General features: G+C 57.0%; 2 protein-coding genes and 1 non-coding gene across 4 annotated transcripts; 1 reads left to right on the plus strand and 2 right to left on the minus strand.

Annotated features, from left to right (window-relative positions):
- Positions 1-829: 829 nt before the first annotated feature.
- Positions 830-17,247, minus strand: RGL3 (ral guanine nucleotide dissociation stimulator like 3). Of its 2 annotated transcripts, none has more exons than XM_075536542.1 (19): positions 17,212-17,247; positions 16,690-16,803; positions 15,863-16,086; positions 15,639-15,689; positions 15,315-15,529; positions 8,378-8,520; positions 8,090-8,305; positions 7,457-7,560; positions 7,283-7,367; positions 5,928-5,984; positions 5,763-5,849; positions 5,600-5,632; positions 5,394-5,515; positions 4,718-4,813; positions 4,542-4,619; positions 4,365-4,461; positions 3,392-3,544; positions 3,182-3,296; positions 830-1,960 (listed from the first exon to the last, which is right to left on the minus strand). In XM_075536542.1, the coding sequence occupies exons 1-19, from the start codon at positions 17,245-17,247 to the stop codon at positions 1,842-1,844; spliced, it is 2,145 nt and encodes a 714-aa protein (XP_075392657.1). In that variant the 3' UTR covers positions 830-1,841. The 2 variants fall into 2 exon arrangements, with proteins under 2 accessions (XP_075392657.1, XP_075392649.1); XM_075536534.1 differs by having other exon boundaries at positions 4,365-4,479.
- On the plus strand, positions 11,371-11,561 carry LOC142438054 (U2 spliceosomal RNA). The gene has a single exon (XR_012782520.1). It is a non-coding gene; the product is annotated as a U2 spliceosomal RNA (small nuclear RNA).
- Positions 17,248-17,915: 668 nt separating the features above from the next.
- ODAD3 (outer dynein arm docking complex subunit 3) lies at positions 17,916-27,200 on the minus strand. Its single transcript, XM_075536550.1, has 13 exons — positions 26,863-27,200; positions 25,163-25,284; positions 24,987-25,064; positions 22,158-22,325; positions 21,937-22,038; positions 21,722-21,847; positions 21,423-21,545; positions 20,743-20,895; positions 19,683-19,843; positions 19,446-19,602; positions 18,966-19,118; positions 18,431-18,515; positions 17,916-18,260 (listed from the first exon to the last, which is right to left on the minus strand). Exons 1-13 carry the CDS (start codon positions 27,107-27,109, stop codon positions 18,142-18,144), a joined length of 1,794 nt encoding a protein of 597 aa, XP_075392665.1. The 5' UTR covers positions 27,110-27,200; the 3' UTR covers positions 17,916-18,141.
- Positions 27,201-27,505: the final 305 nt, after the last annotated feature.

Consider the following 27,505-nt stretch of genomic DNA (forward strand, 5'->3'; position numbering starts at 1 on the left):
CCCGAGCTGGTGGGATGTGAGCCAGGCACTGCTCCCAGGAGGGTTGACCCTGCTTTGGAGTGGGGCTGTGTGAATTTAAATGGTCATCTGAGTGTTCTAACCGAGACCTACATACCAGGGCTTTCAGTAAGATGGACATCGAGTTATTTTTTCTCTTCCATAACATTTCAAAGGGCAGCAACCCCAATACGGTCGTCAGAGACCCAGATGCCCCTCAATTGGTTGCTGCGCTGTTGGGAGAATTTGAGCCATCCTCTCCAGGACGGCTCTCACCACATCTTCATTCCAACCAGCAGGCGGCAGGTTGTGATCTGCAAGCTCCCCAGTTCAAAAACCACGAACAGCCCCGCAGAAGAAAGACTGGGCTTTCTACTCCCACCCAGTTAGCATCTCAGAGACTCACAGGGGGTCACTGTGAGTCAGCATCGACTAGGTAGCAGTGAGAAGGTTTTTGTTTGTTTGTTTTTTAACCCCTTCCTGCAAGAGCAAGACCTGGCATTTGCCTACATCTTCCCCCCACCCCCCATCTCTTTGTCTAGGACTTAGTCACATGATCCTGTCTTGCTGCAAAGGATACAGGGTGGGCCGCTAAAAATCAGCGGTTTTACCACCTAGACAAAGGTTCTCAAAATTACTTGGCCTATAGCCCCCTTTTCATTAAAAATAAAAAAGTCACACACACATTAGTGAAAACCTTTTGTACTAGGATATAGGATAGGATAAAGTGTATTTGCTTTCACAGCCCCCTGGATCATCCCAGCGCCCCCCAGGGGGAAGTATCCCCCCACTTTGGAGAGCACTGTCCAGGTGCTGCATGGGGGTGGGCGTGGGGGCGGCACGGACAGCGGTGGCCAGCCTAATGCTCAGCACAAAGCAGCGCAGAGACAAAATCTGAGTGGTGTAGCCTGGGTGCTAGATTCAACTGTGGCTTTTCCAGAGGTGAACCGTTCATTTTTCCCTTTTGCACACGCCTCTTTGAATGGGGGTCTTGCTCCCTCCCAACAGAGAGGCTTGGGTCACATGTGAGCTGTGGGGCCCTGGTTGAGGACCTCCATGGAGCTGGCCGGAGTCCCTCAGTGGGGTGAGGAGCAGGTCAGCTTGGCTGCAGTTGGCCTGACCTCTTGCTTCATCTCTGGCTTCTCTTTCCTCTGCCTCCCATGGTCGCAGGGGCCATGATGGACGCAGGCTCATGGTCACCTCCCCCAAGGGAATTTCATTTCCTCCCTCTCCCACATCCACGGCCAAACAAGAGGCATATCAGCATCTCTGGCATCAAGCATGCCTCACCCACTCATAGCGTGCATGTGTGTGTGTGCGCGCCTGATGAAGAGGCACCGTGAGACACACAAGATTGCCATTTCTTCACTTTGCTCACTGTTTGCATCGGCCTTGGTCAGTCCTGTGGGAGATAGACGAGTTCCCCTCTGGGAGATCCACAGGGGCAGGTCTGCCCTGTCCTAGAGGGTCACTGTGAGTCAGGATTGATTTGGTGGCAGCGAGTTCGGTTTTTCCATTTGGTCGCTTCTGATGTGTCTCCAAGAATTACCAGAGCTCCCTGGGAAGGGGTCCGATCCCCAACAACCCCACACACTTCCATGTTTACGGGTCGAGCTCACCAGCCAGCCCTCCAGGGGGATGATATACTTGAAACAAAGAGCCAGGATCACGAGGCTCAGAGAGTTGGGGTACAAGGGACTACAGTTGGTGGAGGGCAGGGCTCCTGGGGTTCCTGCTACTGGAGGATGCGGGTTTGCAGGAGACCAGCCGTCTGCCTCGGTGGTGACATACGCTGGTCCCCTTGAACCCAGGAGTCAGTGTTTTGGTGGGTGGGTGGGGCCACCTCAAGTCAGGGAAGGCGAGGGTGGGTGTCGAGCTCCCTCCTTCTGCCGAAGCACGAAGTCTCCAGGGGCAGCAGGACTCATGGCATAGAAGACGTTGGCATTGTCAGGAATCAGGAGCTCTGGCCAGGGGTGGGGATGATGCTGAGAGGCTTGGACAGCCTTGTGATCCAACCACCACCACCCCTAAGGGCCCCGGGTTACTAGCTTCTGGACACCCAGGGGCCTCACCAGTTTGGGGCCCTCTAGCCAGTGTCCAGGCAACCTCCTGCTCCTCTCACTGAGAGTGAGTCTAAACAGCCTCTCAAGACACGCCCTCCCACTGAAGCCCTGCAAACCCTCAGCTAGCCCTTCCCAATGCCAGCCATCCTCAGGCGATGCCTTTCAGCACCACTAGTAGGCAGCCTCCTGCCTCTCCCTCTCAAAGACTGGGCCGCCTCCTTCCCACCTCCTCCTTTCTTCCCTTAGATTCTCAAACCACGGGGCTCTCTTCCTCCCCAAGTCCAGCTAACTGGAAGGACCCCCAGGCTGAGCCCAGACAAACTCATCTGCTCATAATTGCAAACCCGGTCTCCCCTCAGCCTCCTGCCCCACTAGGCGAAGCCTGAGCCACCTGAGACGGCCCTGACCTGTAAGACAACCTCCTACCTCCTCTCTGTTCCTTGGGTCCTGGACAATCTCTTTTCCTCATCATTCCTAAAAGGACAGCTTTGGACGGGCCCCTCTTCGCCTTGAGGGGCCTCGGTGGGTGGTGCCGTGGTTACATGCTTGGTTGCTATCTGAGCAGTTGACAAACCCACCAATCGCTCCATCGGCTAGAGATGTGGCCATCTGCCAAGCCAACAGCCTGGGAAACCCAGCGGGGCAGCTCTGCCCAGTAGGTGCTAGGCATTAGAGTTGATGTGACAGCGAAGGGTAAGGTGGGGTTTGGGGTGTCTGTACAAAGAACCTGGACAAGCTCCCAAACCCCAACCAAACTCACACCCATGGAGTCGATGCCAACCCACAGGGACCCTACAGGGCAGGGTAAAACGCTCTCTGTGGGTTTTTGAGATGGGAGCTCTTTCAGGGAATAGAAAGCCCCGTCTTTCTCTTGAGGAGCGGTTGGTGGTTTGGAACCGCCAACCTTGAGGATCACAGCCCAGCTCGTCACCACGACACCACCGGAGCTCCTTGAGCAATCCCAGAGCCCTCCATAATTGAAATGTAGCCATTGTTTGGCTTTTTACCCCAGGCCACCTTATTCTTCAGCTGAGGCTAGACCACCAGCCTGACCCCACCCCCCTAAGCCTGCTGACCTCGCAGCCAGCCCCAAGCCTAGGCTGTAAGCTGTCTCTGCTCACCCCTGTCGCCAGGAAGGACCTGGAGGAGCTGGTAGTCTCGGGCCCAGGGCTGGGCCACATTGTGCTTCTGCAAGGCTCGCTGAACCACGCTGGGGGCCTTGTCCTGACTAGTGAGCTGAGAAGGCAGGGACGGGAGGTGAGCTGTGAGAACCAAGCCACAAAGCAGGGCTGCCCCCTCCCCCCCAAAGTCGTCCCCACCAGGCCCCTCACCAAGATGCTCCGATACAGGTTCCCATGGTCATTGTCGATGCTGACTCGGATGACTCGGGCCTCGCAGCCTTGCTGCCCGGCTGCAGGCATGTGGGGGCCACTCAGGGACAAGCCGAGGGCCCTGGAGCCTGTCAGGTCTGGACTCAGGGGCAGCTGTAGGCAGTGGGCACGGGTGAGGCAGAGAGAGATGCTTCAGCCTGGCCAGCGGCCAACACTGAGGGAGAGGGGAAGAGGCAGTCCCTTCCCATCCTGATGTGTTCAACCATGCCGTGTTCACAAAGATCAGGCAACCCCCTACCCACCCAAAGCGCAAGACTCATAATCAGTGCACCCGACAAGCCCACAGGCTGGTTCTCTGATCCCCCAAAATGTACACACGGCCAATACACACACACACACACACACACACACACACACACACACACGGAACGCCACGTCCACAGGAAGCAATGCCCTCATGGCTCACAATGGCCGCACACACAGACGCGGTCTGTCGGTCTCCGGGCGCACACCCCCCTCTTTAGATCTGCAGATGCCTCGGGACAGGGGCTCACTCACACGGCCAGCAAGTCCATGCCCACTCTAAACTACCCTACAGGACAGGGTAGAACTGTCCCTGCAGGTGTCCGAGCCTGGAACGCCTGCTGGGAGGAATAAGGCCTCGTGGCTCCCGTGGAACGGCAGGTGGTCTGCTACAATCACCCCGCCACTACCTGCCCTCTGCGGGGGGCGCGGGCAGCCTGTGTGGAAGTCTGAGGCCGTGGGCCCAGAGTGCTTTGTGGGCCAAGGATGCACAGCTCCTGAGCACAGTGACACTGCCCGCAACAGGGCCACGGAGAAGCACACGGTCCAAGGTGTCCAGCAAGGCGCTCAGGCCGCCCGGGCCCTCCCTCCTCCCTGCTCCCTCCTCCCTCCTCCACACACACAGTCCTGGGCCCCCACACTCCCATTTGTACACACAGGCAGTTGGTACCTTGGTGCTAGGGCCTTGGGGCCCTGGAGAGGCTGGGGGACTTCCAGGAGGAGGGTCTTTGGTTCTAGGGCTGGGTGGAGGGGACCCTGGAGACAGACTGGGGCAGATGCAGAGCCTGAGGTTGGTGGCTGGCCTGGCCCTATTGTCTCCTGTCCTTCCCACCAGTGAGATCATTACCTGGACGTGGGGGACGTGGGGGACGAGGAGTTTCCAGGGCTCCCACCAGGGGATGAGCCTCTCTCTCGAGACAGCTTCCTGAGAATCGGGACAGTGGACGAGGCTGGGGTCAGACTCAGCCCAGGAGCAGTCCCCACACACCTCTGCCCTCATCACCCCAGTATCCCGAGACTCACGCACTGAGGCGCTTGGTGAGGCTGATATGCCGGCGGATGCGTGGGGAGCTGGGGCAGGAGGCAGCGGGCGGTTCGATGACCCGAGAGATGCGGTAGCTGAGAGGTCAGGGGTCCGGATGGGGCGGGGAGCAGCAGGGGATGAAGTGTTAGAAGTAGAAGTTGGGTTTTGGGTGGGGGTATCAACTGTCGGGGTCGGGGATTAAATGGGGACGACTTCTGACACCTGGGTCTTCCTAAGGCCAAAGATGGGATGGGCAAGAATGGCTTTGTTCGAGGGCCACATGGGACCCAAATTGGCATCAAATTGGGTCCCAGGTCAGGGAATCCCTGAGGTCGATGTAAGAAAGAGATAGCTGAGTTGGATGGACAGATGAGCCGGGTGGGGAGTCAGGGACCTAGGGAGCCATGGATAAAACATGGTCAGGAGCTGAGGAAGGGCAGATGGGTCAAGAGAGATGAAAGTCCACGGTTGAAATCACAAAGTCTGATGGGGCCAAAGTTCAGGGTAAGAGGTTGTCTGGGGCCATGATAACAGAAGGTGACGGTTTGGCTAGGGAGACTCAGGAGAGGGTCTCAGAAGGACTTAGGGAGGGACACAGGGTGGAGTGGGTGGTTCAGAGGCGACTGGGGTGAGGTGGCACAGGGCCGGGCAGCCAGGGCCGGTCCCACTGGTCACCTCTGCTCCTCGCTGAGCTGGCGCTGGGCACGCAGGGCAGCCAGGATGGGCAGGCAGGGGCTCAGGCAGTAGCTCTGACAGCGTCGCTGTAGCTGCTGGATTCGGGCCAGGATCTCCCACTCCTGAGAGGGCAGACTCTGAGACCCGCCCCGCCCCGCTCTGCCCCCACCCTCAGCCCCCTGCACTCCTAGCCCGTGCCCACTCACCTTCCTCCTCTTCTCAAAGTTGATGAGATCCCCCTGGGCATTAGACAAAGTAGGGAGGAACTAGAGACTCCAGGGTCAGGGAATCAGGGTCAGGGTCAGGGTTAGGGGCTGGGCTATCAGGAGGCGGGGGCTGGGGTCAAGCGGCAAGGGTCAGGGGTCAGACCTCCAGCATGTCCGGCAGGGCAGTGTCCAGCATGACCAGATCCGTGAGGAAGGTACCAAGGTAGGGGACAGGGCCTGGGGGCAGCTTCTGCAGCCCCCAGAGCTCCGGTCACTCTGCAGTCAGTGGCCCTCCACCCTCCTCCCCTATCCCAACCTCATCACTCACAGTGGACAGGCTTCCTGGGGGCGTGTCTTTCTCTTGGAGGCCCTCCGAGGCCTCCTCCTGTGAGGGAGGAGAGGTGCCCTTCAATGCCTCCCCCAGGGCAGAGCCTGGACACCCACCACACACACCCATGTTGCTCTCCACAATCCCAAGCCTGTTATAGAGGCCAAGCCCAGGGAACTGGGCCACCCTGGGGAGAGGTGGCCACAGAAGTCAGGGAGCAGGTAAGCAGCAGTGGACAGGTCCCACTGGCTGGGGGATGACGGGAAATGAGGCTCTTGGGGCCAGGAGGAGAAAGAGTCCTGTCTTGGCCTGGATGGAGCAGGGGCCGGAGCCCATGCTGGAAACACCCTGAATGCCTGGTCATGACAGAATCTCTGGGGCAGCTGTCATGGTACCAGGAGCCTCAGTGGCGTAATGGGTTACGCACTGGGCTGCTAGCCACAAGGTCAGCAGTTCAAACCCAGGAGAGGAAGATGAGGCTCTCTGCTCCCTCCTGTAAAGATTCACAGGCTCAGAAACCCCTGTGGGCCAGTTTTGTCCACAAAGAGTCGGAATTGACAGGCCCACTACTTGCCTGCGTCATGGTGAAACCTCCAGACACCAGGCCTGGCACACAGTAGGTGCCTCGAAGTGGGGCTCCTTGGGATGGGATACAGATATTTCCTATGGCCTAGGAACCAATTCTGGGAGAATAAAGCAGACGCTGGCCCCAGCCTCCCGGAGAGGACGGCCGTGCAGGAGGCACAGGGCCAGGACACGCCACAGCTCACAGACATACGGGCACTGGCAGGGTGGGGTGGAGATGGTGCCAGCCGATAAGGATCTCTCTGAGGGTGGCATCCCAGCCAAACTCACTGCACCATCGAGTCGTTTCTGACCCATAAAGATCCCACAGGGCAGGACAGAACTGCCCCCGTGGGTTTCTGAGCCTGCCGGTGGTTTCGAACTGCCAACCTTGTGGTTCGAAGCCCCCTGTGTCACCACTCTGCCACCAGATCGCCTGCCAAGTGGATAGTCGTGGCAATTACAACCTAATGTCTCCTCGACACCACACAAGCCTTGTGTGGCACACCTTTAGTCCCTTTCCTTATCAAGGCTCATGCGCCCGACAGCTCTTTGTCTCCCCACTGCTTTCTATGGCTCCTGTCTGCAGTGCCCGCTCCCTGGTGAGGCCTGGTGCATGTTGAATAAATAAACAAAGAGGAGTCTACAATGGGGGCTGCAAAGGAGGGTGGGGAGGGAGGACGGCCCACGGACAAAGGAAAGGTCACTCCTGACATCCAGAAAGCACACGATGTTATGACCACCACCAGCCACCTGCCCTGGCCGGCCCTGGGCCCTCCAAGCCTGTTCACCTGAGACAGAATCTCTCTGCTGCTCAGGTGGTTGTTCTCGTCCGAGAAAATCTGCGACAGTTTCCTGAAAGTGGATAACGGTTCCCTGGGGTGCCAGCGAGAAGTGCGAGGGTCAGAGGCGGAGAGGGGCGCTGGTCCCAGTCCAGCGAGCCCCCCACCCCGGGCCCTGCTCACCGGCTCACGGCACCCCAACTGCGCTTGAGCCTGTAGATGGGGTTGGATTGCAGGGCGGACAGGATGGCGCGCAGGGAGGAGAAGTTCCGCAGTTCACGGCAGCGCTGGGAGGTCAAGTGCAGGCACTGGTGGGGTCCTGTGTCTGTTCTTGCCCTCTCGCCCACTCCCCACCCCCACCCCAGACCCACCTTGGACCTGGACTTCTGAAAACTAAGCCTGTCCTTCCTCTCAAGCCCCTTCTCCTTCTCCAGTCTCAAACTCCTGAGTCTGCAGCTTTGATCTCAAGTTTCTCCACTAGTGCACCCCCCCCAGCCCCCACGCCCCCCCCCCCCGTCCTGCCCACAGCATGGCTCCAAGGGCCAGACCCTCCTCCCTGAACCCAAGACTCATCTGGGTATCAACCTTCTCCCAGGCTCGCTCCTTCCCTTTGCCTTCTCCCATCCTGCCCACCTTCTGCGGCACCCCCATGACCCCCCATTTCTGCCTCTTCCTTCCAGCTCCAGGACCCCCAGTGGCTCTCTATCCGCTTTCTTTCCCTAGCCACTCCTCTCATCCCTTCTACCGTCCCCAGCACCCCTCCTGCCATCCCTCTTCCCGGACCCCTGTCCTCCACTGCCCACAGCCCACCCTGACCTGGGCGATGCGGATCCACTTCTCCAGCCGCAGCGCCCGCTGGGGGGCGGCCAGGCCCGACGCCCCGAGAACTGAGCCCAGCACGCAGCCCGTCACCGTGTTGAACTGGGCCACCGTGGCACGCACGGTGGGGGAGGTGCCCGCGGCCCCCGGCCGGTCCCGCTGCGACCACACGGAGCCCAGGCATTCGCAGGGACGCACGCGGGAGAAGAGCTCCTGGGATGGGGGGGTGAGCTTAGTGGGGGGGCGCCCGGGGGTTGGGGAGGGGACAAGGGCGAGGTTCCTCACCACGTCCATTAGGGTCAACTGCTCGGCCACCTCATCCACGCTGAAGTCCAGGAGCTCTGGGCCTTCGGGCATCGCTTCTTCCTCCTCTTCCCTGCTGCCCTCCAAGAGGTCTGGGTCTGGGTTCTGGGTACCTCCGGAGGGTCCTCAAGGAAGCAGGAGGGGGTAGAGGGCGCCCTTAGAAGCCCTGGGGACGTGGGCCCTTGGAACCCACCCAGCAGCTGCGCGGGGCAAAGGCCTGGCAACGGGCTTCCATGAAAGATGGGCAGCCGAGAGAACTACGCGGCAACGCTACTCTGGCATGGGCAGCTGCGCTGAGACCAAACCTGGAACATAATACCTGTGAGCTTGGGTCTGGGGAGGTTAACAGCGACTTTCACCTTCACTGAGCACCCAGCCAGGTTCACCTGGTCACCCACTGAGAGGGCGGTGCTAGTATATAATCCGTCAGCGCTGACAGGTAGGGGACAATTGGCCCTGGGTCACACCTCAGTCACTAAGAGGTAAAAAGCTGGTCTGAAACCAGAGGATGGTAGAAGGGTTAATGAGGGCCAGAGGGGTTATTTTGTTTTAAATCAGGTTTGTGGATCTCTAGCCTGTTTTCGGATGCACTCCAGCTGCCCTCTTGTTTCTGACCAACAAAACAAAACAACAAACACACCCAACTCACTGCCATCATCAAGTGCATGCTGACTCATAGCGACCCTGTAGGTCAAACTGCCCCTGTGAGATTCCGAGACAGACGGTTGACTTTCTCCTGCTGAGCGGCTGCCCTTAGGAAACTTGTAACCCCTAAGCCACGGGGGCTCCTTTCTGAAGAGGTGATCAACCTTGGTGGCTAAGGGAAGGCTGTCGTCAGTCCGAATCATGGCTTGTCCAGGCAGCTTATTGTGCTATGGGAAGCACCCCTTTGCCTTCTGGGTTCCTTATCTTATTTATTTTCATGAAAATGGATCATGCACATCAAACTGCTATCGAGGTGTCTACTCAGATGACGGAGTAAAGTCTCGAAATCCAGAGGGAGCAGATCCAGCCTGTCCCGTAGGGTGGCTGCGAATCAGAATCAATGGAATGGGAATGAAAGGGCTGCATTGGGGACATCTTGGAAGCGATCCCTCTTTGTGCCCATCCTAAAGAAAGGTGACCCCACGGAGCGCTCAAACGACAGAACAGGACCGCTGATATCGCATGTAAGTAAAATTTTGCTGAAGATCATCCAACAACTATTGCCGCAGGACATGGACAGGGAGCTGCTGCCAGATTCAGAAGAGGATGTGAGTCAAAGGATATCATTGCTCATGTCAGATGGATCTTGGCGGAAAGCAAAAAAACACCAGAAAGATGTTTACCTGTGTTTTATTGACTAGGCCAAGGCATTCAACTGGATGGATCGTAGCAAACTATGGATGACCTTGAGAAGAATGGGAATTTCCGAACACTTCATTGTGCTCATTTAGAACTTGCCCATGGACCAAGAGGCAGCTGTGTGATCAGAGCAAGGGGATACTGCATGGTTTTTGATCAGGAAAGGTTGCATCTACTCACCATACTTCAATCTGCATGCTGAGCAAATCGTCAGAGAAGCTGGCTTCTATGAAGAAGGTGGCATCAGGATTAGAGAGAGGCTTGTTAATAACGTAGGTATGCAGATGGCACGACCTTGCTTACTTAAAGGGAGGAGAACTTGGAAAACTTGCTGATGCTGACCAAGGACTGCAGTCTTCAGGATGGATTGCAACTCATTGTCAAGAAGACCAGACTCCTCACATCTGGACCAATAGGTAACAGCATGATCAATGGAGAAGAGGCTGAAGTTGGCAAGGATTTTGTCTTGCTTGGACTCACAACAGATGCTCAGAGAAGCAGCCATCAAGCGATCAAAAGGTGCGTGGCATTAGGTAATTCTGCTTGCTGCACAAGCAGAATTTGGAGTACTGAAAAGCAGGGATGTTACTTTGAGGACCAAGGTGTACCTACCCCAAGCCTTGGTATTTTTCTCTGCCTCATAGGCACGTGAGAGCTGGACATTGAATCAGGAAGACCACAGAAGAATCGATGCATCTGAATTGTGGTGCCGGAGAAGAATATTGAAAATATCACGAACTGATAAAAAGACAAATCAATCTATCTTGGAAGAAGTACAGTCAGAGCACCCCTTAGAGGCAAGGATAGCAAGACTTCGTCTTATATACTTTGGACATACAGTCAAGAGAGACCAGTCCCTGGAGAAGGACGTCATGCTGGGTAAAGTGGAGGGGCAGCGAAAATGAGGCAGGCCTGCAAGGAGACGGGTGGACACAGTGGCTGCAGCAATGGGCTCAGGCACAGGAACCACTGTGAGGCTGGCGCTGTACTGGACAACACCTCACAGCAACAGATTTGGGTTTGGTCATCCCAGGATGAAGGAATGCTGGGAACTCAAGCTTTGGGGAAACGAGACTAATCGCCAGCCCTCAAAGCTCCCTCCAGACGTTGACGTCATTAGAAAACCTTTTTACAATCACCTGCACCTAGAATTTGACTCACGTTCACTGCCACTGAATCAAGACTAACTCATCACGGCCCTAGAGGACAGGGTAGAACTGCCCGTGTGAATTTTCAAGATGGATAGCTGTTGATGAGAATAGAAAGCCTCGTCTTTCTCCCATGGAGCGGCTGGTGGTTTCTAACTGCAGATGTTGAGGACTGCGTCCCAACTCGTAACCACTACACTGCCAGGGTTCCCTAGCACTGGATTAGCTTCATCCAAAAATACCAACCGGGAAGGCATGGAGTCTATGTTGCTCTGCATTCAGGAGTGTTGGTCACCAGATTGGAAAGCAATATCACCAGCCTCTTTGCTTCTGTGTCTGAGCCTTTGCGGCTTACCCTTGTACTGGTTAGCATTTGGGGTGCCACGGTGGGTGTCAGGCTATGACAGGCAAGGGGACTGGATCCAATTCAGCGTGTCTCCCAGAGGCATGCCCAAGCAGCAACATGTCAAAAAGCACCGTAGAATCGCTTCTCAGCCTTTTGGCTAAGATCCAGTGTCGTATCTTTTCTTATCAGTTTAATATCTGATACGTCCTCTATGGGAGGACAAGATATTAAATAGATTCTTGGAGCAGGGAGATGGAATAGGAGCTTGCTCCGTCCACTCCACGCATCGACCTGGTATTGCAGTACCTCCAGGAACGGTGCACCCCCTCGGGGGAAACATTTCACTAAATAAATAAATACATACAAAAAGCACAGTCTACTGTCATGTAAATGATTGCCATTTTCCAGTTGTGGTATTATCATGTTATCCCTTTTGCAAACATCTTTTAAAATAGTGTAAACTTGGTAGGGATCACGTTATTTTTCAACTGATCTTTTTTTTTTTTTTTTACATTTTATTAGGGGCTCATACAACTCTTATCACAATCAAAGCAAAAATGGTTGACACGCATGCTTTTCTACTGAGTGAAACCAAGGCTTAGGAAAAGTAAGGAATATTCCAAAGGGCATCTAGCTGGTATTCAGGTGTCACTCATATGGGGTACCTAATATATCGATGTCACATAGAATGATTAAATATATCCAACAACACACCACAGTCTATTCTGTAGTTTAGCTGACTTAGAATGGGTCCTGCTACCTTGACCGTGATACGAAGTCTGTTGTTATTGCTGGATGCCATCAAGTTGATTTTTACTCAAATGGCTGAGCCTCTGCATGGGCTTTCCTCAACTGATCTTTTAAAGGGTCTGTTTTTCATTTCCAATTAGGATGGGTAGCACTGCAAAAATGTGAGCTTTAAAAATAATATATATATAAATTTTTTTATTAAAAGATCATTTTAGCTCCGTTTCTCTGCCACCCCGAGTGTGGTGGTGCTCCGACTTCACCATGTCGTCTCATAAGACTTTCAGGATCAAGAGATTCCTGGCCAAGAAACAGAAGCAGAATCGGCCCATTCCCCAATGGATTCGAATGAAAACCGGTAATAAAATCAGGTACAACTCCAAGAGAAGACATTGGAGAAGAACCAAGCTGGGGCTGTAAGGACCCCCCTGAAGGGTGGCACGCATGGCCACATTTTCCCAGGCTCAAATTTTGTCCCCATCTGATGACTTGAACTTCTATTGGCAAATAATCTGGTTTATTCCTTGGTTTTTTGCTTCCTAATCAAGTTTAACAATAAATGATGTAAGGCTGTTGGTGTGGGAAAAAAAAGATCATTTTATTGGGGGCTCTTACACTTCTTACATCAAACCACACATCAATTGTATCCAGCATATTGGTACATTTTTTTCTTTTCTTTAAAAAGGGGGTTATGGAAAAAAACCAGGCACCCAAATATCTAATCAAAGCTTTAGATCTCACAGCAAAGATGGGGGATAAAGGACCAATGGCATGACCCCACGAGGAAGCAAACAGGCCATTCCAGAATGTGGGACATTCCTGGCGACAAATGATCCATTTTTAAAAAATAATGGCATTAAAACAAAAACATGAGGGAAGGTTGAAGAATAAAAGAGAGCGACTAGCCAAATAGCCAGATGCCCTGAGTGGATCATCTTTGGACCCTGATTTGAAGACATAACTGTCAAAAAGACATTTCTGAGACCACTGGGAAGGGGAGGTGTTTGAAAATGGACCGGGTGTTTTGATGATATGGAATTACTGGTGTTAGAAATGCAAGTTCTCTAAAACACACACCCGAGAAGTCCCTTGCCAGTGATGTTTGCGATTTACTTTTAAATCTTCCAGGAAGACAAAACAAAAAAATTGTCAAACTGACCATGGTTGTAGATGGATGAGGGCTGCTGTCTGTGCACTATTCTAGTTTGGTAGGTGTGAAATTTTCTGTACCAAAAAGCCAACCCAAACGATAAGCCATTGTAAGAATACGTGTCTCAGGAGCTGACAGGTGAAGGACCTGTCTGCTCTCTGCTGTCCTATCTGGTTGTCGGCAGCAATGTCATGGCGCCTGAGCACTGGTGGAGGGATCCCTGGTGGCCTAGGGGGTTATGTGTTGGGCTGCTAACCACAAGGTCAGCAGTTGGAAACCACCAGCCACTCTGCAGGAGAAAGATGAGGCTTTGTGCTCTCATAAAGATCCACAGACTCGGAAACCCACAGGGGCAGTTCCAGTCTCTTCTATCGAGTCACTGTGAGCCGAATCAATTGGATGGGCAGTGAGTGAGTGAGTGCTGACGTGACTAAGGAACTGAGATTTTTATCGTTATATGGTCTTTTGTTAATTTCCATTGCATTGTAAGAGTCCTGTGGGGCTCCTGGCTAGTGACACTGGACTCTTAGTCTCTAATGACTTGGGATACACTGATGCAATCTGGAAGGGATTGGGGAGAAAGATGCTGGGAGAGGAGAAGAGTGGGTACAAATGTAGAAACAGTGAGGCATGGTCAACGGGAATTAGGAAGAGGCCGCCGCTTTGTGCAACGGAGGGGAGTGTGGCCAATTTCTGAGGATTAAAGGATAAGGATTAAGGATCTAGAAGCTCTGGTAATAAGGATCAGATCAAACACAGATGGGTACGAGATGATACCTGATAAGCCGTGGGCACCAAAAGGGCCGGCCTCTGAGCCAGGAGGCAATTATTCAGTCAACCACACTAAGCGTTCCTGCTGCTGGCAACAAGAAGGGTTTGGTCCTGTTCTCTGAAGTTTGCCATGATCCACCCAGCAAAAGCCAGAACCGAAGCAAGGAAAGAGAGCTGATGCTGAAATACGAGGCGGGGAGAGGGGGCACAGAGCATGGGGTGTTTTTTGTTGAGGGGGTCAGGCAAGGCTTCTCTGACACTTGAACCAATGACATTTGATCAAAGTACCAGAAGGGACTTCAAACAGTTTCTGGAAAAATCCCATTCTCGTTCAAATCCCGTCTCCCACGAACTTTTTGAAGATCCCTTGTATGTGACACCTTCATTCCTAAAGCGCTCAGCAACCGGGGCAGCAAACCCTCCTGTAAAGGGCCAGATCCCTTCCTCACACCTACAACGAGCAAAGCTTCCTGTATATATTTCATTATTCGACCAAAACCAAACTCACTGCCATCGACTCAATGCTGGCTCATAGCCACCCTGTAGGACAGGGTAGAACTGCCCCTGTGGGTCTCTGAAATGGTCACTATCTATGAGAGAAAGCCTTGTCTTCCTTTCAGGAGATAATCCGTTGACCTTGCGGTTTGCAGACCAACAGGTTAACCCACCACACACCAGGGCTCCTCCTGACTCCTTGCTGTGGAGTCAATTCCAGCTCACGGTGACCCTGTTAGACAAGGGAGAACTGCTCCCGTGGATTTCTGAGAACGTTGCCACGAGAGTAGAAAGCCTCCTCTTTCTCCCATGGAGCCCTTGTGATTAGCAGCTCAACAGATAGCCAGAGCTAACAACAAGAAAAATACTATATACCAAGATACCTTACTATGAATTCACTGCGTCAAGCTTCTGACTGCTTATTTACTTGTTTGCTGACCTTCGCCCTCAGGGTCGTGTCCTGTCCATCACTGTGTGCCCAGAGCCAGTCGCTAAATATTTGCTGAATGAAAGAAGAATCCGATGGACTAAGTACTGTTACCACTCCCACTTCACATAAGAGGAAACTGAGATGGGACAAGGTCACACAGTCAGGAGGCGTCAGAGCTAAGATTTGAACACAGGTTCTTGTGTCCCCAAGTGGGAATGGAAGGGAATGGTTTGGGAATGGAAGGGAATGGTTTGGGAATGGAAGGGAATGGTTTGTAGCTAGAAACCCAGGACATCTGGCCTGATGGTGGAGCGACTTTGTAGTTAGGATACGGGTGTGTACTAGACAAACATGAGTTATTATTCCATTTTACAACCAGGGAAACTGAGGCTCCACAGACCTGAGAACTGGCCTGGAGGTATGAAAGGGTAGAGAAGGCCCCTGAAGGGAAGAGTGCTCCCCAGTCCCCGAAGGCCCTCCATCCTCACCTGCCCCTAAGTCTGACTTCTCCTCTTCTGCCGGCTCCAATTCCGCTTCCTCCAGGAAATCTCTCAGCAGCCTCTTTGCTTCTTTGGCTTCAGCGCCCTCTGGGGCTGCCCAGGCCAGAAAGGTGCAGATGATGCCCAGGTCCGAATGGGCAGGGGGGTCTCGGAAGTCCTGTGGGTGGTCCCGAAGCCAGCAGCCCAGCACAGACACCACAGCCCTGCCATAAAGGTGGGGCAGCAGAACCCTAAGCTCCAGACTCCCTTTATTGGCCAGTCTAGATTCTCAGGTTGACCTTTGCCCTCCAGGACCCCCAGTGGGGAACCAACCTCAGGTTCTTGTTGAAGTTCGGAGCTTGTCCCTCCTTCTTGATCTCTACCCTAGGAAGAGTCCTTCTGATCAGGGTTGGAGAAGAGGGGGTGAGAAGAGGGTTATGAAGGGGGCTGGGGTCTGAGGTTGGGGGGGGGGGCGGGTCCTAGTTTAAAACTCAAAGGGGGCTATGCCCAGGTGGGGATCTGGGACTGGGAAAGTGGTGGCCCGAATAGATACTGACCCCGAGGGCAATGGCGGCGGCGGCGGTGGAAGCAGAAGCCCCAGCACGCGGGCGGTGGGCACAAAGGCCCTGTGCGTGGCCAGAAAGGCAGGCACGAACCCCGGGTCCTGCTCGGGGTCTCCAGACACCAGCTCGCGCACAAGCCGCTCCAGCCGCGCCGCCCGGAGCGCTCGCACCTTGCTCGTGCGGTAATGGAGAAAGGCCTCGGCCGCGGGGCTAGGGACCTGAGGGGCGAAAAGGCAGAAGGAGAAGCCGGCGGGGGTCCGGGGGTGCTCCTCCAGGCACCCTTGGCAACCCCCGCCTGGCCTGTGATCCCAACGCTTCTTCCTGGCGCTCCAGAACTTACTGTTCTGGCCCAGTCCACCAAGGGTGCCCCCCACCCCCACCGCTCCCCGGTACCCTGGTCCACTCGGCTGTCTGCGGCCACTTTCCCAGGCCACTCTGATTTCCCCGGGCCTTCACAAACCCCGCCTTCTGCAGCCCCTAAACCCCACCCTGCCGTCGGGCTCCGCCTCCTCCCCCCCAAACCAGCCTGTCCCGGGCGCTGCAGTCCAGTTCCGCCCCAACCCGGTTGGTTGCCCCCTGGTCCTGCTCCTTCTGCAACTACGCCATCTGAGGGAAAACCCCCCCCTGCCCACCTCCCGCCAGGCTCCACCCCTCTCACCTGGCCGCTCCTAGGCCTCTTTGTCCCCTGGCCCGGTCACCTTTATGCGCCACTAGCCTGCACCGCCCCCACCTCCCTAACTTCACCTGGGGGCTCCAGGCTCTGCGGTCACCGCCCCCCGCCCCGCCTCCCGGGCCACGGCACCCGCCCACCCCTTGCTCACCTCGCTGGCCCCAGGCCTCTCCCCCGGGCTCGCGCGCTGGCTGCGCTGCCGCCGCAGGGTGACGCTGTACACCGCGCCGTCCTCGGTCTCCTCGCCCCAGACTTGCAGCGGCGCCTGGACGCGGAGGCGGGGTCAGGGCACCCGGGGAGACGGAGCCCGGGACTTCGGTGCCTTGCTGCCCGCGTGAACCCAGGCCCAGCCTTCCTGCGCAATTTCCCACTTCCAGCCCCAAAGTGCGGGACTTGGAGGAGGGTCCCTGGCTAGCCCCGAGGGCGTGGGTGGACTTCGGGGACGTCCCACGGTCCAGGCTCATGGAGTCTGGCTCTGAGTTGCCCAACCCGTGCCCCAAAGGAACCGGTGCCAAGATGGGCACTCCCTAGAGGTTCCGAGGGGCTTGGGAGGCGGGGGCGGGCAGCGGTGGGAATGGAGGTGGGTGGAAACAGGCCTACGGAGAGGGGGCTTGGAATTCTTGGATTTGGGTATCGCCAGGGAAGCGGGAGCCCCAGATTCCTGGCCCCTTACCAGGGCGAGCTCCTTGCCCGCTGCTGAGCGATCCATGGCCTGTGCCTGTCCCGCTCCGCGGCGCTGCCACCGACTGAAGCGGAAGGGCCAGTGGCCCAGGGCAGTGGCGGGGCCTCTCCGGCAGGACAGGGGCGGGGCGGCGGGACACCGCGGGGCGGGGCGGGGCAAGTGGGTCCGACCCACCACTCTGGTGGACTGGCCAGACCCCACTGGCCAGTTCAGCCCAAATGGACACTGACTCGGAGGTGTGCGTCAGTCTGTCCTCAGGAGAAAGGACACATCTCTGTCTCACGGAGAAGTCTCCTCTGGGTCCCCATGGGCAGGGAAGCTGATTTGCCTCAGGTGTAGAAGGCCCCCATCTTTGGTGGGGGCAGAAGGGCGCAATCTGTACTGTCAGTTGATTGGGGTCTCTTCACTTCCCAGACGAGAAGACAGAGTGTGGCACCCAGTTTTGAGGGGGTGATGGCCCTGACTGGTGCTGGGTGAAAGATTCATGGGCACCCGGTATGTCGGAGGAGAACCGTCCTCCCTAAGGTTTTCAAGGGCAGATTTTGGGGGGAAGTAGATCGCCGGACCTTTTCTTCCAGAGTCTGTGGGTGCACCCAAGCCTCCTGCCTTTCAGTTAGCCAGCCGTTCGCCTGAACCGCTGACATTGCGGGGGGGTCAAGGAGAGGGAAAGACCCAAGAGGCTGCTCAATGACCTTTATTGCGCAATTCCGAGGCAGCCTGCTCCGTCCGCCTGGGAAGATTTACTGTGGGAAGGTCACTCCAGGTCCCCTTCCCTCCTCCTTCCCGCGCCTCGCGCGGGCTCCATAACCAGGCCGGGCCGGTCCAGCCCTTGACGGGCCCCGTGGGCCTGAGGCTGGGCCCCGAGGGAGGGCTCCGGGGCTCCGAAGGGACTCCGGGACGCAGGGGGACACATGCACCGAACTAGGACCTCCGAGCACGGCTGCGCTTCTTGCTGCGGGATTCGATGAATTTCTGGGAGCGCATCTTGAGCATCGCGCGAGTCACCGCAAGGTTGTCCTCGTCCTCACTCTCCTCCTCGTCTGCGGGGGGGGGGACGGGACAGGGCGTGTGAGGGGAGAAGGGGCGGTCCTCTTTGGTAGTGGCTCCGCCTCCTCCTCTGCTCCACCCTGTCCTAATCTTGGCCTCGGATCACGCCCCTGGGCACAGTCCCCCCTCCCCAACGCTCGCCCCTTTTCCTGCGGGCGCTGACCGAAGAACTTGTCCTTGGAGCCGAGGACGGGCATGGGGATGCGGGTGTTGTAGACCGGCAGCTTTCCCTCTAAGCTGGCGAAGAACTAGGTGGGGGAGGCGGGAGAGAGGAGCGTGGGTGGGGCAAGGGCTGCAGGGGTCCCCCACCGCACTCTGAAATATGTCTATATATTGATACTACGGCTCAATTCCCGGTTTAAGTGCCCCTCCCTTCCCCCCACGCCCTCCCCGGGCTAGCCGTACCCCAGGTTCCCAGCGAGCACGTGATACCAGTCCCACCCCCTCGCCCCTCAGGCCCGCCCCTGACCTCTGACGCCAGACCTCTCCCTTAGCTCCGCCCTCTGGCCTCTCGGGACGAGCTCTCAGCTCCCCTGGCTCCTCTGCACCTGTTGGGCTCACCCGGGGCTCCTCAGCAACCACCCCTGGTGTCCCGAGGGTCGCCCACTATCAAGACTCCCTGGCGTCTTCGACCCAGCCCCTGCCCCCTCAGCCCGGCCCTTCGGTCTCGGGGTCCCGCGCCCGGACGGCCTGGGCACCTCGCGATTGGCTATGTGTTCCAGCAGCTCCGGCAAGTTGAGGTTCTCAAGCTGCGTTTGCAGCTTCAGCAGTTTCCCCTCCACCAAGCCCAGCAGGTCTAGCACGTAGCTGGGGTTTTGGGGGTCCAGCTCCTTGTCGAAGCTGCTGCCCTCCTGCAAAAGAGCCCGGTTGGCAGGGAGGCAGCGGGGCTTCGGGGGCGGGGCTCTCCAGCTCAGGGCCACCCACAGGGGGTGGTTCTATCCCTCGTGGGGCGGGGCCTCTGAAGTCTAGGTCCCACCAGTGTGTGGGCGGAGCCTCGGAATTTTAAGGGCCCTGGATTAGAGTGGGGGTAGATGACACGGGCAGGGAGGTGCGTCGCCTGCCTTGGGTCACTCTCGGAAGTGGAAGGGCTCTCTGAGGTTTGGGACCGGGGCGGGCTGGCTCGGGAGGGGGTGGGAGTTCCCAGGCCCCAGCCGCTGAGAGGGGAGGGCGGGGCCTACCGCGCTGACGTAGTGCAGCTTGCTCGCCAGGTGCTCGAGGCCCTCCTGGGCCACCTCCAGCGCCCGTACGCAGCGCTCCAGCTGTTCGCGTGCCTCGTTGCGCCGCTCCTCCTCGGCCTTGAGTCGCTGCTGCAGCTGGTGGAACTGCTTCTGCTCGCTGCAGGGCGCAAGAGAGGCCGCCGTGGGAGCGCACCGACGCGTGTGCCCCACGCCTTCCTTCGTGCCCCGCGGCCTCACCTCACCACCTTGGTCTCCCCGGAGTACTTGAGCAGCTCCAGTTCCTGCTGCAACCGCTGCTTCTCCTGCTTCTGCTTCACCAGCATCTCCTCATTCTCCTTCTTGAGGGATTCCAACTGCGTGAAGGTGTCGCCCTGGGCCAGGAACCGCCGCACCACTGACTGGGGGCAGGGAGGGGGGGACGGCAGTTAACCCGCAGTTAGAGCGTGGTGGGGGGAAGGGGGCTCTGGGACTCGCAAGGTAGGTAGCCCAACCTCGCACAGCCACCTGGGTCTGCGTGAGATGGCGCAGCCCTGAGCTCATGATGGTCTGTCTGGAGACTGAGTCCCCCGCAAACCAGCGAGCAGAGCCCTGTTTGTGCAGTAAGCGGAGCTGCCTGTCAAAACCCACGGCCCATCACTTTCTGATGGCCAATCCCACCTCATCCTCCAGACACCTCACGAGCGAGCCGGCAGGAGCTACCCGCTCACCAGGTCTCCCTTCTGGAAAGGGGCCTAGCCAGGTGTCCCAAGATGACCCCAGAGTCACCTGGGAGGAGGTCCCCATGCTGTTGCTTGGAGGGGCCACAGAGGCAAGAAACGAGCCCAGGGTTCATGCAGACATCAGTGTTGGCTGACCATAACCCAGCACCGGAAGGGGACTTTGGAAGTTTCAAGGAGATGCTGCATTGCCGGGGACCTTGGGCTGGGGTTCTGCTTGTCCAGTCTAAGAGTGGTGCCAGCTGCCTACAGTGGGCTAGGCAACGCTCGTCATAGATGCTGGAGACACAGAGGGCAGCGACAGACACTCGGAGCGAGCCTCCAGGCTCTGGCCTGTCTGACCCATCGTGAGAGAGAACAAGGTGGAAGGTGGGTGTCGGTACAGACAACCCTAGCCAGATTTGCTTCAAAGGGCAGCAGAGAAGGAGGCAGCAAGGAATGGGAGACATCCTCTTAAGCTGAGGAATGGATCCAGCGGGGACGGGAGGGGGAACAGGTGAGCTCCCTGGAGAGACACCCCAACCTCCTGGCCTGGGCCCCGGAGCTAGGTCTGGGCAGGCTGGGCTGCGGGCAGCACTCACATGGGTGTCCCCGACGCCAGTGGCGTCCCTGACTTTGCTGAAGATGACCTCCAACTGGTACATGCCCCACCGTTGCCGCAGCTCATCCTCCTTGGCACGCAGGTTGTCCTGGATCATGTCCTCAGAATGCAGAAGCATGTGCTCACGCTGAGTCTGCTGGGGGGGTGGGAGGGGCCCAGGGGCGTAATCAAGTCAGCACAGAGGCTGGGGCAGGGTATCCCAACTGAGCCCCAGAGAGGGTGTGATGGCAAGAAGGAAGGGCACCCGGGCCAGAGTCGGGACCTGCAGGGCAGGTTGGGGGGACAGCAGATGAGCGAGGGGAGGTGGGTCCGCAGGGGCCAGGGCAAGCAGAAGGCAGAGGCTCCTGGAGGTGAGTGGCTGGAGAAGGGGTACATGGGGATAGATAAGGAGGGCTGCCAGTAAAATGAGGCAGGGAGGGGGTGTGGCAAGGCTGGAAAGGGGCGTACTTCCAAGGTGGTTGGAGTGGGGAGTGGACTCAGGGCAGGGTCGGCAGAAGAATCTAGTGGGTGCAGCCAGGACGGGATGGGGCGCAGAGAGTATGGAGCCAAGCAGTCTCCTTTCCCCTCTCCTCCGCCTCCTCACTAAACTGTGGGCCAGACCCAGGGCTGGTGCTGCCAAGGAGCGCCCGGAGGTTTTTACCCTGGGTGGCGGACGATTACCTTGCGTTCCATGCGCTCATTCTGCAATTTCTTCTCCTCCGCTCGCTTCTTGCACTCGGTCACGTAGCGCTCGCGCTCCTTGCGCTCTCGGTACAGCGTCTCCTCCAGAGTTTGCAGCTGGTCCTGAGAGGCAGGCAGCAAGCCAGGTCTGCCCCCAGCCACCACCTAACCTAGCCAGCGGGGCGCGGGGCCCCTTGGAGGGAGGTGGGAGGGGCCCTGGGGATCAGTCAGATCCTGGGGTCTGGCAGGGCAGTTGAAGGCAGTTGGATAGGACGGTGGGGGGTGAGGTAGATGGGCACCTTGGCGATGTCCCTGGCGCTGAGTGCCTCCTGGTTCACCAGGTGCAGCTCGCCCAGCTCATGTTTGGTGTGCAGCACTTGAGCCTCCATAGTATCCAGCCGGTTCTCCATATTGAGGCTTTCCTCCTGGAGGTGGACGGGCCTGTGACTGGGTTGTCCCTGTCCAGAGCCTGACCTCTGACCTCCCCTTCCGAGGACAACTCCGCAGTCCTCACCTGCAGGTACGACTTGATCTGCAGGTACACATTGGTGATGTATTCAGCCTCCTCCGCTTTCATCCGCGCCTTTTCCAGGCGATTCTCCAAATTCCGCATGGTCTAGATGGCCATAGAGTTGGGCTGAGTAGCCTCATTTCCTCACACCCGCCCCCCCCCAGCCTCCTCGCCCTGCAGCCACCCCCACTATCCGGCCCCCCTGCAGGCCTCGCTGGCCGCACCTTGGCCACATCCGTGTTGTGGTCCTGAGCCTCAGCCATCTCGAGCTCAAGGAGGCTGTGCTGTAGCTGCAGCTCCTCCAGACGCTTCTGCCTCAAGTCCACTTCGTGGCGCAGAGCGTTCAGCTGCTTCACCTTCTCAGTCAGTCGGTATTCCAGGAACTCCAGTGCCTGCTGCAGGGGGCGGGCAGGGGCCTGCTAGAGAAGCCCTGAGCCCCCACCCCCACCCTGTTCATCCCCCATCCCCTCTCCCATCTTCAACTGAGGCTGCCTCCTCCCAGCATCGCATCAGAAGGCCCTCCTTCCTGCAGGAGCTCTTCTCTCCAGGCCTGGGGGAGGATGGATCCCTGGTGCCCCTTTTCAGTCTCCTTTGCCTTTGGAGAGAGGGCCTCGGACTCTCTTGGGCCCCGAGTCCCCCGGGGCCTCATCTCTCCTCTTCCCACACTCAAAGCCTGGGTGGCCTCATTACAGTTAGGCCTTTAAAGGCCCAATGGTGTAGGGTGGGCTGCAATCCGCAAGGTCAGCAGTTTGAAACCACCAGCTGTTCCTGCTGGTGGGGGTTGGGGAGAGACCAGGCTTTCTATGCCTGTGAAGAGCTACAGACGCTGAAGCCCACAAGGGCAGTTCTACCTTGTCCGATAGGATTGCTGAGTGGAGATGGCCTGGATGGCAGTTGAATTTGGTTGTTGGGTATTCTGTGGGACTGCTGACCCCACGTGGGCAGTACAAAGCCATTCCAGAGTTATGGCTGTTTGCTCCTGGGAAAGAGTTACAGCCTTGGAAAACCCAATAGAGGGTCGCTATGAGTTGGAATGGACCCCCAGGGCAGGGGAGTTGGGTCATACACTGAGACAGGAACCCCCCTGGGGGCACGGCAGGTTGGGTGTTGGGCTGCACATCACGAGGTTGGTGGTTCAAGCCCAGCACTAGGTCCTGGGGAGAAAGGTGAGACTGACGGCCCCCATCAGGATGTGCAGTCTTGGAAACACGAGATCGGGTTCCTGTGAGTCAAAATCTACTCAGGGACAGTGGGTTTGGGTTAGCTACATCGAGAGGACCCACATTTCACCTCTTCCCTGAACAGCTGGTCCATAGAAGTATAAATGAAAGGGCTTCAAGAATTTTGTAGAGGGGGTGGGAGGGGGAAAAAGGGAAATTTATACTAAGGGTGCAATAGAAATTAAATGTTCAGAAAATAATGAGGGCAACAGATGTACAAATATGCTTGATAAAATTGATACGTGGATTGTTATAAGAGCTGTAAGAGCTCCCAATAAAATGATCTTTGGATTAAAAAAAAACTACAAACAAAAAATATTTTCATAGAAAATTTTCATTATCTTTCCATCCCATTTTCCATAACTTTTTTTGCAGCCTGCTTGAATACTCTGCCTACAGCTCTGACAGCTGCAAGTTGCCGCCAAGGTCAACCTTCACACAGGGCAACCCCATGCATGTCCGAGTGGAACTGTGCTCCCCAGGGCTTTGAATAGGTGATTGGGGGGAAGTGGACTGTCAGGCCTTTCTTACAAGGTACCTTTGGGCAGACTAGAGGTTCAACCTTTTGGCTGGCAGCTGTACGTTTCAACAGCATCACCTGGGGCCTCCCAACAGGCCCACCCAGCCGACTGCCGCCCCGTTGATTTCGACTCAGGGCAACTGTACGGGATAGGCTAGAACTGCTTCTTGGGGTTCCCGAGACTGGGCGTCTGGACACGGGACAGTTTCCTCCTTGTCCAGTGCAGCGGCTGGAGGGTTTGAGCTGCTGGTCTTGGCTCCATGCTGAACCCACGGCACAACAAGACGGACTTCCACATCCACCCCACCTCTGCCCTTCTCCCACGGTCTCAGCTCATGGTGGCTCCATCCTTGAAGTCCTCCCTCACTCCCTCTCGTCCCACGATATGGACATCCCATTTGTCAGCGAGGGCTCCATGGCCTCGCTCACATGATGCCCCGGCACTCATCCTTTTTTCCATCTCCGTCGCCTCCACTCCAGTGTGGCCGGCACTTGTCCCCATTTCCACTTTTGCCTCTTTGCAATCTTTTCCCCCCTCCTCTGTTGCTTGGAGTACAAGCTCAACTCCTCATCGCTGCTTGGCCCGCCTCCCTCTCTGACCTCCCCTCCTGCTGCTGCACCCCCCCACTCACTGGGCTGCAGCCACCCCACCCCACCGGCCTCCTGTGTGGCTCCACCCTCACTAAGCTTGCTCCTGCCTCAGCGACCTTATACTGCTGTTCCCTGGGCCTGCAGCCCTCTGACCTAAGTCACCTCTCTTCGCCCTCTCTGTCTGCATACTGACTGTCAACTCTGCCTCCTTTTTTTTTTTTTTTGGCAAAGAGAGTTTATTTGCTAGCTAGAAGCCCAGCGTGCAAAAGGGAATCCTCTGCCTCCTTTAGAGAGCGGGCTCTGCGGGGCTTTAGCCAATCTCCCTGCTCCTGCAGTCCCTCTGTAGCACATCACCCTGTTTGGGTCATTTCCCTTGCAACTACTGGAAATGACCTAGTGGCTTGCATTTGTCCCTTTGGCTTCCTGATGTGTTCCCTTCCCACTCAGCTGTGCGCTCTCTGAGAGCAGCCCTCCGGTCTCTCTTGTTCGACGGGGGGGGGGGGGGGGGGGGGGGGGCCCAACACCTGCTCCCATGGCAGGCACACACAGCAGGCATGCGGTGATGAGGTGATGATGATTCATTGGGGGACTGCAGGAATGGGGGCTGGTGCAGAGAAATGACTGGAGAGAGGAGACTGGGGGGCAGGCAGGCAGTGCAGTGGGGAGGCTGGATGGGGACCCAGCAGGAGACAGGGCAGCATGGGCAGTGACGGAGAGCAAACCTGGCCTGTTCTGCTCTTCAGGTACGGCTTCTCGGACTTCCATTCTCGAATCACTGCCTGGACCACTTTCTCATCTCCCTGCAGGGCGAGGCAGCTGGTCACCCTCAGCCAGGCCCCCTCCACGGAGGCAGTCCCTGCCCACTCCCAGGCCCCCTCCACTGCCTCTGCCTGGGCACCTGGAGCAGGTTCAACAGTTGGATCTGCAGCACTTTGATCTGCTCATGGAGCTTGTTGATGGCCTCCTGATTCTTCTTGATGTTCCACTGGGAGCTCTCATAAAAGGTCTTCCGGTCCCCCTCTGGGGGCAGGGCAAGTGGGAAGGCACAGGCCAAGCATCACTGCTGTAGCCAGGGGCAGTGTCCCCAAGGAAGACCTATTTGTCACCATCAGTGTCATGCTACCACGTCACTCAAAATAGAACCCCTCAAACTCGCTGCCATCAAGTCAGTTCCAACTCATAGCAATCCTATAGGACGGGGTAGAACTGGCCCCTGTGAATTCCCGAGATTGTAACTCTTTCTGAGAGCAGAAAGCCTCCTCCTTCTCCTGGCGAGCGGCTGGAGGTTTCAAACTGCTGACCTCCCGGTTGGCAGCTCCATGCATACACCACTCTGGCACCAGGGCCCCTGAGTACCTCACTGGGAATGTTTAGTATGTGTTGCACGCCAGACAAAGAGCTTTACAGGCCTCAATTTATCCTATGTCAACCGCTACAGCTATTCTACCCGTGTTTCGAGGGGGAGGCTGAGGCTCAGAGAGGCTGACCAAATTGTTCAAGGTCACAGGCGGTCTCACTGTTGAGTCCAACCTTCAATCATTTCAATCTCCTCATGAAGAAGGGAAACAAAAATGACACCAGGATGGTTTGTCACCAGGATTTCCCAACCTGGGCATGAAGGATATCATCTGCGGCCAGATAATGTTTCATGTGTGGGTAAGTGGGGGGGGGTCTCCTGTGAATGACAGTGCAGCCTTGCCCAGCAGCACCATTAAACCCACCCTGGCCCCCAACCAAATGTGACCACTGAAAAATGGCTTCAGAAATTGTCCACTCTCCCTTCCACGCAGTCCCTTCTGACTCCCAGCGACCCTACAGGACAGGGGAGAAGTGCCCCTGTGGGTACCTGAGACTGTGACTCTGTGTGGGAGTAGAAAGCCAGAGATCACGCATTGGCTGGTTTCCAGATGACCATTAGAAAGACCAGGTCTTTCTTCCACTGCCACCTGTCCAGCATTACAGCACCAAAGGAGTCTTTATTGATCGGTGGGGTAAGGAATGTGCTTGAGGTGCCCTGGCTGGCTGTCGTTAGGTGCCATCCAGTCAGTGCCGAGTGACAGCAATCCCGTGCACAACAGAGCCAAGCACCGCCCCGACCTGCACCATCCTTGCACGCCTTGCTCTAGCGCAGCCACTGTGTCAATCTGTCTTGTAGAGGACCTTCCCCTTTTCTGCTGCCCCCTCCACTTTGCCAAGCCAAGGGACTGGTCCCTCCTGATGACATTGCTCCTGCGTGCAAGGTGAGGATTCCTACCAGTGAACTGCCACTGCCTCTCCACGCTGTGTGAGACCAACAGCAAACTCCTCGGTGCTCTGTGGTCTACGCTGACTCCTAGCCACCCAGTGCGACCCAGAACTGCCCCAGAGGCTGTAATCATCCCAGAAGCAGACTGCCACCTCTTTCTCCCGCAGAGTGACCGAGGGTTCAATTGCTGACCCTGCAGTGAGCAGGACAGATAGAACGTGTGAAACAGTCCATTTGATTGTGAGCCCGGGAGACATCTTTAAACAAAGCAAAACCCTAAGTGGGTACACATTTTGTTCTCCTCCCACCGTGTCTGGACACTGTGGGCCCCTGGACCTCTGCTGCCGTCTTACCTAAGAGTTGTATCTTCTTCTGTAACTCGGCCACCTGTGCGTGCAGAGAGGCCTTCACCCCGCTGGGGTATAAAGATCTGGGCTTAGTGTGGGCTGGGTACCAGGCTGGGGTTGCACCCTTGCCTCGCGGGTGGCCGCCAGCCTTGCCCTGACGGTGACTGCCTTTGGCCTTGGACAAGGGCGTCAAAAGTTGGTCCTGAGCAGTCAGAACGTGAGCGGAGGCCGCTCTGCACAGCGGGGACGTCATGATGAGGTTGGGGCCCAGAGGCCTTAGGGGCTAGCGCGGCGATTAGGAGTCACCCCTGTCCAGGATCCAGTTCTCCTTAACCGGGCTCTGGGAATGCACTTGCGGACGGTCTAGCAGGGCCTCTCTGCATACCCCGGTTGCTAGGTAACTGCCTCCCCCCTCCTTCCTCCAGAACGCTCCCAAGGAAACCGCCCGCGTTCCCCGCCGTGGCTCTCATTGGCTAACGCTCCGCGGCGGGGGGCGGGTCCCAACAGGGGGCGTGGCTGAGCCGGGAAGCGAGGAGGCGGGTGCGGAGGGCTGTCGCTCCACGGCGGGGGCGGGTCCTAACAGGGGGCGTGTCCTGAGAGGGGGCGGGGTTGAGCCGGGAAGCGAGGAGGCGGGTGCGGAGGGCTGTCG

This window comes from Tenrec ecaudatus, chromosome 1, assembly GCF_050624435.1.
Source record: "Tenrec ecaudatus isolate mTenEca1 chromosome 1, mTenEca1.hap1, whole genome shotgun sequence".
Lineage (NCBI taxonomy): Eukaryota > Metazoa > Chordata > Mammalia > Afrosoricida > Tenrecidae > Tenrec > Tenrec ecaudatus.

Coding starts and splice junctions, on each gene's coding strand:
- RGL3 (XM_075536534.1), bottom strand. CDS start 17,247: ATGGATCGCTCAGCAGCGGGCAAGGAGCTCGCCCTG. Junction 7,368..7,456: donor AGTTGGGGTGCCGTGAGCCG/GTGAGCAGGGCC, acceptor CTGGCACCCCAG/GGAACCGTTATCCACTTTCA. Junction 4,620..4,717: donor CTCACCAAGCGCCTCAGTGC/GTGAGTCTCGGG, acceptor CCCGATTCTCAG/GAAGCTGTCTCGAGAGAGAG.
- ODAD3 (XM_075536550.1), bottom strand. CDS start 27,109: ATGACGTCCCCGCTGTGCAGAGCGGCCTCCGCTCACGTTCTGACTGCT. Junction 21,546..21,721: donor GCGCCAGGGACATCGCCAAG/GTGCCCATCTAC, acceptor CCTGCCTCTCAG/GACCAGCTGCAAACTCTGGA. Junction 18,516..18,965: donor AACACATAGCCAATCGCGAG/GTGCCCAGGCCG, acceptor TCCCCCACCTAG/TTCTTCGCCAGCTTAGAGGG.